A 13,084-nucleotide genomic window follows, 5' to 3' on the forward strand; every position below is an offset into this window, starting at 1 on the left:
AATTTGGAGTTCAGCTAGTAATTAGGCAATGAGCTAGCTTTTGCTAATTTGGCTTTACTAAAGGTAAAAGGTAAGAAACTGGATCGTTTCGTTTGACTCCCATAATAATTATTTTATCTTCAAATGTGTAGCACTTATATTGGGGAAAGTGTGTAACTAAAGCTACTTAGCAGTGCGTGAATCAATCACATCGACTGTTTACAATGAAGGAGGACTCCCTTGAAGTAAGTTTTTTTTTACATTTTATCATATTTATATCTATTAATTTTCTTTTTTCAATTTATTTAGACAGACAAATGTGCATTAATATGCAATAAAATTACAAACTCTTCAAAGCAAAAAGTTTTCATTCAAAATTGAACCTGAAGGTTTAAAAAATGACTTTAAGCGCTAAAATGTTTTGGCTTGAAACGAACATAATAAGAGTTATGACACATAATTGTTGTAATACATCTAAATAAAGAGGTTTACCTGTTCTTTAATTTTTTTGACTTTGTCTTTGCTCTGTTTTTGCATTTATATAGTAATATGTGTTTTTTTGTCCACTTTTGATCTTTTCACTGTAAAACTTGAAGCATTGGATCAATTAACAAAAGTTCTGTATTTTTATACATTTAAAAATATTATTTTTTATCAAAATTAAAATTTTTACTTGAGTAAACAATTAAAAAAACATTTATTTGATGAAAACTAAAATTTTTAAATGTAAATAATTACAGAACTTTAGTTATTCGATTCAATTTTCCACTTTTTACAGGTTGTTGTAAAATTCTATAATTTTTGCAGTAAAAAATGACTAAGTGTACTACTAAAAATTTATTTTTTGTACTGTTTCAGGTTTACTATGTAATTACTGTACATTATAATGTTTTTTTTAACCAGTTCTTTAAATACATTCTTTAATTTTTTTTCTTTTTAACTTTTGTTATTAAACACATAAAAAAAGTACATTTTAGTCATTTTTGTGGCAAACAATGACTAAATTTACTACCTGGAACAGATTTTTTTGTATTGTTTCAGGTTTATTGTGTAATTATGGTACATTATATTTTTTTCCACTTTTTTTTAAATATGTATTTAATTTTTTTTAACTCTTGTTATTTAACATAAAATTTAGTAATTTTTTGTAATATTTGTAGCAAACAATGACTAAATTTACTCCGTGGAATTAATTTTTTTGTACTCTTTCAGGTCAACTGTGTGATTATTGTACATTATAATGTTTTTTAAAACGTATTTCCATTTTTTTACTTTTGTTATTTAACAAAAAAATTACTAAATGTTTGTAATTTTTGCAGTAAAAATGACAAAACTTAAACGTGATTGACTTTTTTTAATAATGTCTCTGGTTTATTGTGTATTTACTTTTTAATATACATTTTTTTCCACCTGCTTTTTAAGACATTTTTAATTTTTTTTACTTTTGTTATTTTCCATAAAAATTTGTACGTTTTTGTAATTTTTACACTAAAAATGACTTAATTTACTACTTGTAATTGACTTTTTTTGTACTGTTTCAGTTTTATTGTATAATTATTTTTTAATATAATGTTTTTTAAATACATATTTCAATTCTTTTGACTATAAACATAAAAAATTGAATTTTCTTGTAATTTTTGCTGGAAAAGGAGGATAAAATTTACTCTTTGGAGTTGAATTTTTGTACTCTTTCAGCTCAATTGTATGATTATTGTGCATTATTATTAAAAAAAATATTTAAAAAATAATAATTTGGGATTTTCCTACCAAGGAATGGCTCAAAACAGTGTTTTAAAGTAAAAATTTACAGCAAATTGCAGAGTAGTAAAGAAAACTCAAAAAGTACCTGAAATACTAAGAGTTAAAGATATAATATCCTTTATTTTAACCCATTTTAAAACATAATATTATCTATGGAAAGAACAATATACCAAAATTTGGGAGCTAATTTCAAAATAAATTCTACTGGTATTTTTTTTACTGATAACAGAAGAAAAAAAATCTTATATTCTACATTTTTAGCTGTTTTTGAGAACATTTGTGCAGTGAAGGTGAAAAAATAGAAAAACAGAGAAATCCTAATATCCAACCATTTCTTTAGTTGGACATCATGTGAGTTCTCCACCCTGTTAGCTGCAGCCATTTAGTATTTTCGAGCCGAAGATTAAAACAACAAACTGAGTTTTATATTAAAAAAAATTTTAATGATCACATGTAAAGAGCTACAAAACGGCTTAAATATGACATTTCAGAATAATGTCCTGTTACATTAAATATGTTTCCGTGAGTACAACAGCATAAATGGGACGTATTTTACATATTTACAGTTCTTGTGCATTTATGGAAGGTCGTCGCAGAAGGTCGTCCCTCACAGGACGTGGTAGACGGGTCTGGACCCGGAGTTCTCCGGCGTGCAGGGCTGAGAGTCGGAGCTGCCGGGGGAGAAGGTGGCGGCGTCCCTCAGGGCGGCCGGTCCGCAGCCGGACTCCACGGAGGACAGGCGGTCCACGATGCTGGACAGGCACTCCAGGCTGGAGGCGCCGGGTGTCTTTCCGTCCAAATTGTCTGGAATTTAAAAAAAAGAAAAAGTCAGTCATGATTTTCACTTAACCCTTTAACGCCTGAGACGTCACTGGTGACGCTAACGTGTTAGCGTTCTTGTAACTTTTCAACCATTAGCATGATCAACGTAATTCCAGTAGATTCTGAAGCAAAGAAAAACGGCGCTAGCGCCGTTTTTCTTTGCTTCAGAATCTACTGGAATTACATTGATTGTCCTAACAGTTGACAAGCTATGGTACATTAAAAAACTTTGTTATTTCTTTGCCTTTGCTCCTCCTAGTGGCGGAATTCCGCATTGCCGCCATTTTTTAAAATAACGATAACTCTCCACAGGAAAGGGCTGGAATCTTGATTTTTTTTTTAACTTCCTTATATTTTTTTCTCTTCTCGACTGGCCTGGATTAAACCATCTGGGGGTCGGATTCAGCCCTCGGGTCGTATCATCTGCATATGCTTTGATCTAGTTTAATTAGTGTTATATCTACTTGCATAGCCATATTATTAAATGTCACTTAAGGATTCTTAGTAACCTGAATCTAAGATTGAAGGGTATAAATATTTGATCATAAGTCCTGAACCGGATGTTGATAATTCATGTAGTTGGGTCAAGCCGAGATGGGATTATATAAGTTCGCTTCCTCATCATCCCATTCAAGAGATCTACTTTTTGGCGTCTAGTTATCCAATGTCGGACATGTTTCTGGATGTGGATTGATTATGTAATGTAGGCCTATTTTTATGTATTATTACCTGATTACTTGAACTAATTCAAAATAAATCAAATTAAATTGAATTAAATCAAACCGAAACAAATCCAGTCTTGTCGTGTCGAGTCTAATCGAATGGAGTGGAATCAAATCAAACTGAATTAAATCCAACCATTTCAAAGCTAATCAAATCAAATCAAATTCAATTAAATGAAATTATTGAAAATAAAAACAGAATGGAATCTAATCAAATCAAATTCAATGACATTGAACATTTTCAAATCAAATCGAATGGAACTGAATCAAGTCGATTTGAGTCGAATGGAATCTTAAGAAATCAAATCAAATCTAATAGTATTAAATCAAAATAAATTAAATCAAACCATTTCAAATTGAATCGAATCAAGTCGAGTCAAGTCAAATCGAATGGGACGTTATGGAATCAAATCGAATCAAATCAAATTGAATCAAATCAAATCAAAATAAAATAAATCAAACTATTTCAAATTGAATTGAATCGAGTCAAGTCGAGTTGAATCTAATGGGATGTTATGGAATCAAATCAAATTGAATCAAATCAAGTTAAATCAAATCAGCATACGTTAAATCAAACCATTTCAAATCGAATCAAATCAAGTCGAGTCGAATCAAATGGAATCTTATGGAATCAAAATACATGAAATCAAACCATTTGAAATTGAATCGAATCAAGTCGAGTCGAGTCAAATAGAATAGAACAGAATCAAACCAGATCAAACCCTCCCGAGTTAAAGCATCTGTCTTACCGTTCTTGGCATAAGAATAGCTGCTGCTGTAGTTTGCGTTCAGCTGTTGCCACACCGGACTGCTGCTTCCAGCCTGGAAGGACACGAGAAATCAAGAACTGTCCTTGAACTTTAAAGAAAGAAAAACACCTAAAAAATAAAGATGCAACACAAAAGTTGTAATAATCTGGACAGGCTTATAAATCCTGAATTCCAAAGTTCTTCATTTCACCCTAAAGTCAAACCGCACCCCCCCTCCCCGCACTCTTCCATGCCCGGCTCCGACTGTGGCGAATCGATTGTGTCAGTGGAAGCAACACCAGTTTGAGCAAGATGACACTTTCTGCGAGTAAATCTGCAGAAAATCCTGGACGAACATTCAGTCCGGATGGAATGTGGGACGTTTCCCCCCCGCCAGACGGATTTTCTTTGGTTTTATTGAGGCTGAAGTGTCAGAATGTGGAGCGTTGTTGTCCGATCACACTAATGAACCGACCCAGCGCGGTGTTCGGGTTTCCGTGGTCTTACCATGCCGTCGGAGCAGCTGGACAGCGGGCTTCCGGGCTCGGAGCCGCTCTCTCCGGGGAGGCCGTAGAAGTTCTCCACCTGCTCGCGCAGGAGCTCCTGCAGGCTCTCGATGTACTGGATGGCGTTGCGCAGGATCTCCACCTTGGGGAGGCGCTGGCTCGGGTTGGCCGAGGTGCAGCGCCTCAGCGCCTCGAAGGCGTGGTTGACCTTCTTGAGGCGCCGGCGCTCCCGCATGGTGGCCGCCCGCCGGCGGTCCACGAAGCTGGACTTGCGCTTGCAGGCCTTGCAGGCCCACTGGAGGCAGTGTCCCGGCTGGTGGGGGGCTCCGGGGACCCGGACGTGCTCGTCCTCCTCGGATCCGGCCAGCTCCATGCCGGACCCGAACTCCAGGTCGTCGGGGGACAAGGCGCACGCTCGGTCGTAGAAGGCCTGGGATGGGGAGAAAACATCCATGGCTCACAGGAGGTGAAAGAGAGGAGACCTCTGAGTGATATGAGGGGTCTGTTGCCCCGAGCCCCCCTTATATGTCCCCGGGCCAAAGCCCAGGGCCCACATTGGTCAGATCTAATTACCATGGCCCATTGGCCCAGCCTGGGGTTAGTTCAGCTCCCTCCCTGCCTCTCACCCCCCAGTACCCTGCCGAGTTTCCCACATCTGCACTCACTGGTGTTTTCCTACTCATCCCTGTCGTCTGTTTGCAGCAAAAACACCGAAGCCTCCTCTTCCTCCGGTCAGAAGACGAAAGGATTCGGACCGCTCCGGAGGAACACGCGGTCTTGTATTTTTCACGGCAACAGCGTTGCAGATGCAGCCCAGCTGCAGGGAAAGGTGTAACATTTCAAGCCCCAAGAACTCACAGAACGGCGGCAAACGCCCCCTCCAAACACCCAAACGCCATCGTTCGGCCGGGCTCCCAAACACAAATGACACCGCCGCCAAAGGACCAAATTTAAACCATTAAAGGTTATTGCCGGGACACAGATGGTCAGGAGGCTGCAGCTGAAGCTCCTGCAAACATTAGATCCACAAACATTTGTTTACACATAAATAAACTCTTTAGTTGTTTCTTAACCTTTAAAATGATCCGTTTGGAGGAATTTATGAACACACTTCTTGTATTGTGCTGCATTCACACCACATTCATTCATGAACGCGTCACACATACCGATACTAGTACGCAGTACTAAATACTCACAGGAACATTAAGGTTTCTCATATTTTAGCTTTTAAAAGATGCAATATTTATTTTTATTCATGCATTTTTTTAATCAAAAACTGACAATCTCTTTTATTTTGTCAGTTTTTTCTGTTGCTATCCTGAGTTAAAAGTAAAAGTGTACAAGTATACTTAAAGTATATGCTAAAAGTGAAGCAGGAGATTATATTTGATATACTATCTATATATTGTACCAATTTAGTTTGAAAAAGTATTTGTTGACATATTTTCATATACACTACATGATCTAGAATGCTTTCTACACTAGTACTCACATATACTTAATAATTTCAGGTATTCTACTTATTCTAATTCCTCTTTCTCACCCCCAAAAAATCATTTTTTGAAGTAAAAACTAAGAAAACCTAAAAATAAATGTCATAATTAGAGCAAAAGAGTCCTAGAGTATGCTCCCACTTCCACATAAAACACTGTAGTATATTAGCAGTAACAACTTTTAGTAAAAGAAGAGTACATGTTAAGTATATTGTAGAAAGTAGAACTCAGTATATCACGTCTACTAAAGACCAAGTACTTTTGGTGTAGAAAGTAAACTAACTGAATATTTAAATGTAAACATTTTAAGTTTACAATGTATAGGTAGTAAATACAAAGAAAACTTCAAGTATTTTGGTATAGACTAAATATATTTGAGTTCAGGTATAGTAAATATACTGTACCATGTAGGTGTAGTCTGGAAAAGTGTTTTTTTTCCCATTCACAGTGTCTTGTTCTGCGTTTTTAAAACGTAATTATGTTCTTAATTTGAAGCAATGTGAGTTTGATTTGATACTAACTGAAAACTTCTTCAGACCGGACTAAATTGGACACTAAACAAAGTAAACTTCAAGTATATACTGCCTCACTTTATGTATTGATTAAATACTTTATAGTTGTAGTACACTTAAATAAACAACTTTTTACTGGAAAAATACATCTAAATTAGGTTTAAGGATCTCTAATCTCAGCATACAGTCAGGATACTTGTAGTACACTTAAAGTACTTTTTAGTAAGGGAAATATAAACGTTTAGTATAAGTGTCTCTAGACCAAGTATAAGTACATCTGTAGTACACTCAGACTACTTTTTGATGAGGAAAATGCATATAATTTGGGTCAGTGTTTTAAGACTAAGTACAGACTAAGTTTACGCAAAGGAAAATATATATGTAACTTGGATTTAAGTATCTCTAGACAAATTAAAGTATATTTGTAGTATATTTAAATAGACTACTTTTATAAAGGAAAATGCAAGTAACTTTGGTTTAGTGTCTCTGGACTAAGTACACTTCTAGTACACTTAAACTACTTTATGTTAAGGGAAATGTGTGTAAGTATCTTTACACTAAGTATAAGTACATTTGTAGTACACTCAGACTACTTTTTGCTGAGGGAAATACATGTAACTCGGGCTCAAGTCTCTCTAAGAATCGAGTAAGTACACTTGTAGTACATTTAAATAAAACACTTTGTGCCAAGGGGAATATATGTAACTTGGGTTTAAGTATCTTTAGACTAAGTACAGACTAAGTATTTGTGTGGTACACTTAAATAATTTACTTTCTGCTGAGAGAAATAAGTGTAATTCAAGTTTAAGTGTCTCCAAACTAATTATATACTGAGTATAGTTATAGTACACTCAAACTACTTTATGTTAAGGGAAATACATGTGGTTTAAGTGTCTCTAGACTAAGTATACATATATTTGTAGTACACTAAGACAGCTTTTTTTCAAAGGAAAATGGATGTAGCTTGTTTTAAGTGTCTCTAGACTACGTATAGACTAAGTGTACTTGTACACTTCAAGAAAAACTTTTTCCTAAAAGAAATACAGGTTTTAGTGTCTCTAGGTTAAGTAAACATATAGTACACTTAAACTACTTTATGCTAAGGGAAATGTGTGTGAGTTAGGTTTGTCTTTAGACTAAGTACATTTGTAGTACATTCAGGCTACAGTATGTTGAGGGAAATACAAGTAAGTTGACTTAAAGTGTCTACACTAAGTATAAAGTAAATATACTTGTATTTTTTGGTGAGGGAAATACATGTAACTTTGGTTTAAGAGGTTCTAGACTAAGTATAGAGTAAATACACATGTAGTACACTTAAATAGACTTATTTTGCAAAGTGAAATACATGGAACTTGGGTTTAAGTGACAGAATAAACTAAAATAATTTCTTTTTCCTTTTAAACCGCGTTCATGATCCAGATTAGAACTTCTTCTGTGAACCTTGTTCTGCAGATTCGTCCCGTTCCAGGTGATCCCGTCGCTGACAGCTCACATGGATACAATGCGGATGTTTCTCACAATGTGCCAAAAGCGTTTGCGCCGCGCGCACCTAAGAAAACAGGCGCAGCCTTTAACTGCGGCCAGGAGGAGTTCGGCTTTGCGCACAGCTGAAGAAGACATCGACGCGCCTGCGCGGGATCAAAGGCTGACAAACAGCGTCAACAATGAGAAAAAAAGCTGGCACGGAACCGGGGATAAGTGGATGAGGCTGGGCGCACGCATGGAGCTTCGGAGGGAGCGCGCGCGCGCGCATGCCTGGACATGTGATCCGTCCGAACCCGGGTCTCATGGGAACTCTCAGAGGTTGCTTTTCTGTTGTTCTCAAGGGTCAAAGACAGAGTTAAGTGAAGGGCAGGAGGTGATCTTTTATGTGCGCCTCCCTCACCTTTTTCTTCCAAACGGCTCATGTCTGGTTTGATCCAAAAACACACGTTTAGTGCCAAAATAAAGAGTCATGGGAAGAAAATGGTGTGAAAACCAAAAAAACAGTTTTCACTACTTCTAGTTTTACAGATGAAAAAGAGACAAAAAGTAGAAAAAATGAAACATTTTGAGTGGCAACAGCATTTGTTTGGCAGTGAGCAGAGAGAGCCGGACTGCCAGCTCTGCTGAGCCCCTCTCCTAATGTCAGGACCCTCAAGGAAAAAAGTCCTGCTTTCATCAGCTTTACTTTTTGGAGGCTCTAAACAGCTGGACTCACACAAAACACAATTCACACTGCAGGTTGTGAGATTTAAAGTCTTTTAAGACAAAATCTCTGCAGAAACTAAAAAAAAATGAGGCTGAGCGAGCATTAACGCCGTATTAATGCTGGGAGCTCTCAGGTTTCTGTCTGCTTTCCAGAAATTGGATCTTCAGGGGGAAAAAATGCAACTTTTCCGGAAGTTTCAGGCTTTTAATGCAGAAGAAAACAAAGCAAACTTAAAATACTCCCCAAAGTGGCTCCTTTTGTGTATTTTTTATGGTGTCTTACATTTTTATTGTTCGTTTTTCAGATTGTTTTATTTACGTGTAAGGAACTTTGTGTTATATTCTGTATAAAAAGTGCTATAAAAATAAAGTTTGATTTCATTTGTAGAAAAATATCATCTAAACTGTAGTTTCAGATCAAAATATATGTGCATATGCAGCTTTTAAAATCTATGCTGAATTAGAAGTGTGTATTTTTACTCTCAACATGTAAAAAATTAAGTTTAGGTGAATATACGGAACCCCACAGGAGACAATATTTTAAAATCAATGCAAAAAAATTCAAAAGACAAGCTGAATAATGAGAAATCATATAAAAAGTATGTTTAACTACTATTTTTGGTGTAGACGATAAAAACAGAATTCATTTTTTATTTAAAAAATGTTGAAAAATGTTAAACAAAAATCCTGTATCTCAAAAATAAAAAAAACTAATACAGCAATATAGTGAAAACATTAAAATAAATAAGGGAAGCAAAAACATTTTGTTTTGTTTGATAGATCACTTAGTGAAAAGTGTGAACTCTGTTCCACTGTGTAACCTTTAAAGTGGAACTATATGGAGGTCCTTAGGAGACAATATTTTTAAGATCAATAAAATAAAAAAACACAAGCCTCAAGACACAAAACATGAGAAAATATATTTTAAAAATCAAAAAGATTATTACGGTACTTCTATTTTGTTGCAGGAAGTGTTTTTGCCTAACAACCGAATATTCTTTAGCAAAGAAATGAAAATAAATAAATTAGCAAAAATAAGAAATGCAAAAAAGCATTTAAACTAGCCAAAACTTTTCTATTGTTTTGTTATACAAATGTTTAGGTTTTTTGCTTGTTTCTGTTTAATTGTGTAACCTTAAAAATGTAAAGCATGGACCTTTGGTGGAACAATATGGAGGCAAGGAGGAGACAATATTTTAGAAAAAAAATGCAAAAATAAAAAACCTCAAAACAAAAACTTACTCATTAAAAAATATTTTAAAGACAAATAAAAAGTTTTCCTAGTGAATCAATTTTGTATAGATAATAAATACAGGGACCTTTTTTTTCAAAGAACAACTTCGTCTTTTATAAGAAAAATAAAAACTTTAAAACTCAGAAAGACAAAAACCTAAAAAACAAAAATAGGAAAAAAAGCAAAATATTGAAGCAAAAACTTCCTGATTGTTTTGTTTGACAATGGTCATTTAGATATTTCACTTGTTTCTGTTTCATTGAGTAACCTTTAAAATATACAGCATGAAGCTTAAGTGGAAGAGTACGGAAGCCCACAGGAGACAACATTTTAAAAATCAATGCAAAATGAGCAAAACACAAACAAAATCATTACAAAAATTTTTAAAAATGTAAAAGTTATTTTATCTTTTAAGGTAAAAACACACAAAAAATGTAACTAACAACTAAAATATTTATAAATAAAAAAGAAAAACATCAAAAAGTAGTAAAAAAAAATAAAAGCAAAAATATGAAAAAGGAAAAATATTTTTAAACAAGAGAAGCTAAAATTTCTTGATTGTTTCTCTTTCACATAAACTAAAATAAGAAAAATATTTTTTAAAGAAAGTACAGTAGTCATTTTATTTTGTTAGGATTATTACATTTTTACTAAAAAATAAAAACCTTAAAATCTAATCAGAAAAAAGGGAAAGCCAAAAACTTGTTGGATTTTTGTGTTTGACAATCATTTACATTCTTCAGTGACTGCAGAGATATTTCTTTAAAAGGTTGTGTTTTCGTAGAAAAAATAAATTTAAACTAAAATTATAAAACATTACCAAATAAAATAAACGAAACAGAAGTGTTCTTGTGAAGCGAAGACGTTAACTTCAGTGAGTCGGGTGACAGAAAAGCTTCACAGGTCTGACTACAAAAACGAGGCTATAATTAGACCAAAGGGAATCAAACTATAAAAAAGGCTGTAAACTTAAAAGCTTCACAGCTGCTGCGAACAGAAAAGTCCCTTTAAATAGATTTGAAGAGCATTCCTGATTCTTTGACCGCTCATTTAGAGCATTTTGGAGGATTTTTTTCAAAGTAAAAGAGTTTTTGTAGATTTATTGTTTATTTCTGATGCTATATATGTATCTGTAAGAGCAAACGGGTCTTTGTGACGACAACAAGCAACAACTAAAGTCAACACAAACTCTGGATTCTCCTGGTATCTACATCGTCTTACGTCATGCCATGAAAGCACAAGCAGCAAGAATCGAGGTTTAATGGCTCAAATAACTCCAATATCCCACTGGGCTTAACACCAAGCCTGCAACTTTCCATCCCCAACATGTGATCGGGGCAGGAGGGGAGGAGTCGCACGGAGGAGACTCGAGTTACTTATGAGTCAGACCTCAAACAAAGAGCTTCACATTTTGATTTTATCACCTTTGAAACAGTAGAAAAATAAGTGACATCATTCAAAAAGCGTAAAATCAAAATCACATTCTTTATTCTGTTGGTCAGCCATATGTACAAACACACGACGAGTTCCTTCAAGATTCTTCTGGCTTCAAAACATCATATAAATAGATTTTAGCAAAAAATATGTACAGATTAGAAAAAAAGAGAATTATTTCTAAGGCCGTCAGTTTTCTGAGCCTCCAGCTGGGAAGTGGATTTTCTCGCCGTTTGTGATGCTGTCCACGATGGAGGACAGACGCAGGAGGCTGGAGGATGCGGACGACTCGCTGGTTCCTGAGGGGAAAGACATGGTTGGTTGGACAACATTTACTGCACATTAAAAGGATAAAAGTTCAGTTTGAAGTTTAGTCAAGTTTAGTTTTGCCTTAGTTTGCTCTCACACTGCACCGTTGAGAGTGCCTAGAAACTACATGCAGTTACAACAGTTGACCTATAGGGGGTGTTTCTCAAAAGCAGCATTTGCTTGGAAAAATATAAGCATGAAGAAGAAATCCAGTCCATAATGAAACAAAGAGGACTTCCACCTCCTCACAAATCAACGTTTTATGTTTTTTTTCCTTAAATCAGATCCATACATCATAATAAAACAAGAAATTAGCAAAAAATTAGGGCTGGGTTGATAAAATCGATGAATCCATTTGAATCGAATTAAGCTTAACAGATCAATAATCGATTCATAAAAATATAGGTCGATTTAGCACATAAAGCTAAAGTCCACTAGCTTGATGCTAACATTAAATGGAATTTCCCATTGAATGGCTAATGCTAACACTCAAACGGCCTAAACATACATTACTGACTAAATGAACATTTTTATAAACTCACAGACATGAATTTTACAAACTCTTTTAAGGAAATATTTTTTAAAGTCACTATTTGTGGTCCAAAATATCTTTTTTTTTCTTCTGGAATAAGGTGTAATGCTATAGCGAGATCGCCACCTAGTGGTCAGAGTGAAACGCCCTCTAGAAGAAGCAGAACAATGTTTACAATGTCAATTATCTGAACATTTTTGTAAGAACTTCTCTAAAATTGCCTAAATGTAGCATCTACTTAAAATAAAAAAATAAGCTATTTTTTTCATAGCTGGAAATAAATCAGGCATTAAGGGGTTAAATTCATCATGTAAATGTACTGTAAATGTTGCGAACACTAACTATCTCCATATTGTCTCATGTCTTAGTTAGGATACTAATGAACTTGATAGAAAATATCTAAGCGCACATCTTAAACTCGTGGTAGGATTCCCACGATGCACATAGAGTTCAAGGCCCCTCCTGTGACCCGGTGACGGCGCCGGACGTGGCTGGGATAGCAAGAACTTGGTATAGACCGCTGGAGCGGGTGAAAGATTGGCCAATTTTTTATACTTCTCACACGATGCACGGATCGTGCATGTACGCCATTTGCGCTGTTTATATGAAATTTAATAGTCATTTGATTATCAATTATGTAATTTTATGTGCACCGTATACCTGATATAAAAGATATACATTGGTGGTGCATGCAGGAAAAGTCTGTTAGACATTTGAATACATATTTGGAACGCATCTTGTATAAATCACGCACAACTACATAAGATGTACAAAATAATTTCATATAAACTATGCATAAACTGCATAATTCTCAACCGACCAAATATTTTGAACAGCT

The 13,084-nt window shown here is 35.0% G+C and overlaps 2 protein-coding genes and 1 long non-coding RNA gene across 3 annotated transcripts in view; 1 reads left to right on the forward strand and 2 right to left on the reverse strand.

The window, feature by feature from the left end:
* Positions 1–10,152, forward strand: part of LOC118598056 — a 15,492-nt gene extending 5,340 nt beyond the window's left edge. The window contains exon 2 of the long non-coding RNA XR_004947137.1: positions 8,000–10,152. This is a non-coding gene — a long non-coding RNA (uncharacterized LOC118598056). The remainder of the gene's footprint in view (positions 1–7,999) is intronic.
* Positions 2,193–4,993, reverse strand: myf5 (myogenic factor 5). The gene is made up of 3 exons (XM_024288254.2): positions 4,541–4,993; positions 4,034–4,106; positions 2,193–2,544 (listed from the first exon to the last, which is right to left on the reverse strand). Exons 1-3 carry the CDS (start codon positions 4,991–4,993, stop codon positions 2,348–2,350), a joined length of 723 nt encoding a protein of 240 aa, XP_024144022.1. The 3' UTR covers positions 2,193–2,347.
* Positions 10,153–11,171: 1,019 nt separating the features above from the next.
* The window catches only part of myf6 (myogenic factor 6), a 5,819-nt gene continuing 3,906 nt past the window's right edge, over positions 11,172–13,084 (reverse strand). Inside the window, exon 3 of the mRNA XM_024289019.2 lies at positions 11,172–11,704. Coding sequence (XP_024144787.1) covers positions 11,595–11,704 — 110 coding nt within the window. The 3' untranslated portion in view covers positions 11,172–11,594. The remainder of the gene's footprint in view (positions 11,705–13,084) is intronic.

This window comes from Oryzias melastigma, linkage group LG23 (genome assembly GCF_002922805.2).
Source record: "Oryzias melastigma strain HK-1 linkage group LG23, ASM292280v2, whole genome shotgun sequence".
NCBI classification, from domain to species: Eukaryota; Metazoa; Chordata; class Actinopteri; order Beloniformes; family Adrianichthyidae; genus Oryzias; species Oryzias melastigma.

Bases quoted from the DNA above. Each gene is read 5' to 3' on its own strand.
- myf5 (XM_024288254.2), bottom strand. From the start codon at position 4,993: ATGGATGTTTTCTCCCCATCCCAGGCCTTCTACGACCGAGCGTGCGCC. The intron at 4,107-4,540 runs GTAAGACCACGG...GTGTCCTTCCAG, and splicing joins CCAGCTGCTCCGACGGCATG to GCTGGAAGCAGCAGTCCGGT. The intron at 2,545-4,033 runs GTAAGACAGATG...TTTAAATTCCAG, and splicing joins CTATTCTTATGCCAAGAACG to ACAATTTGGACGGAAAGACA.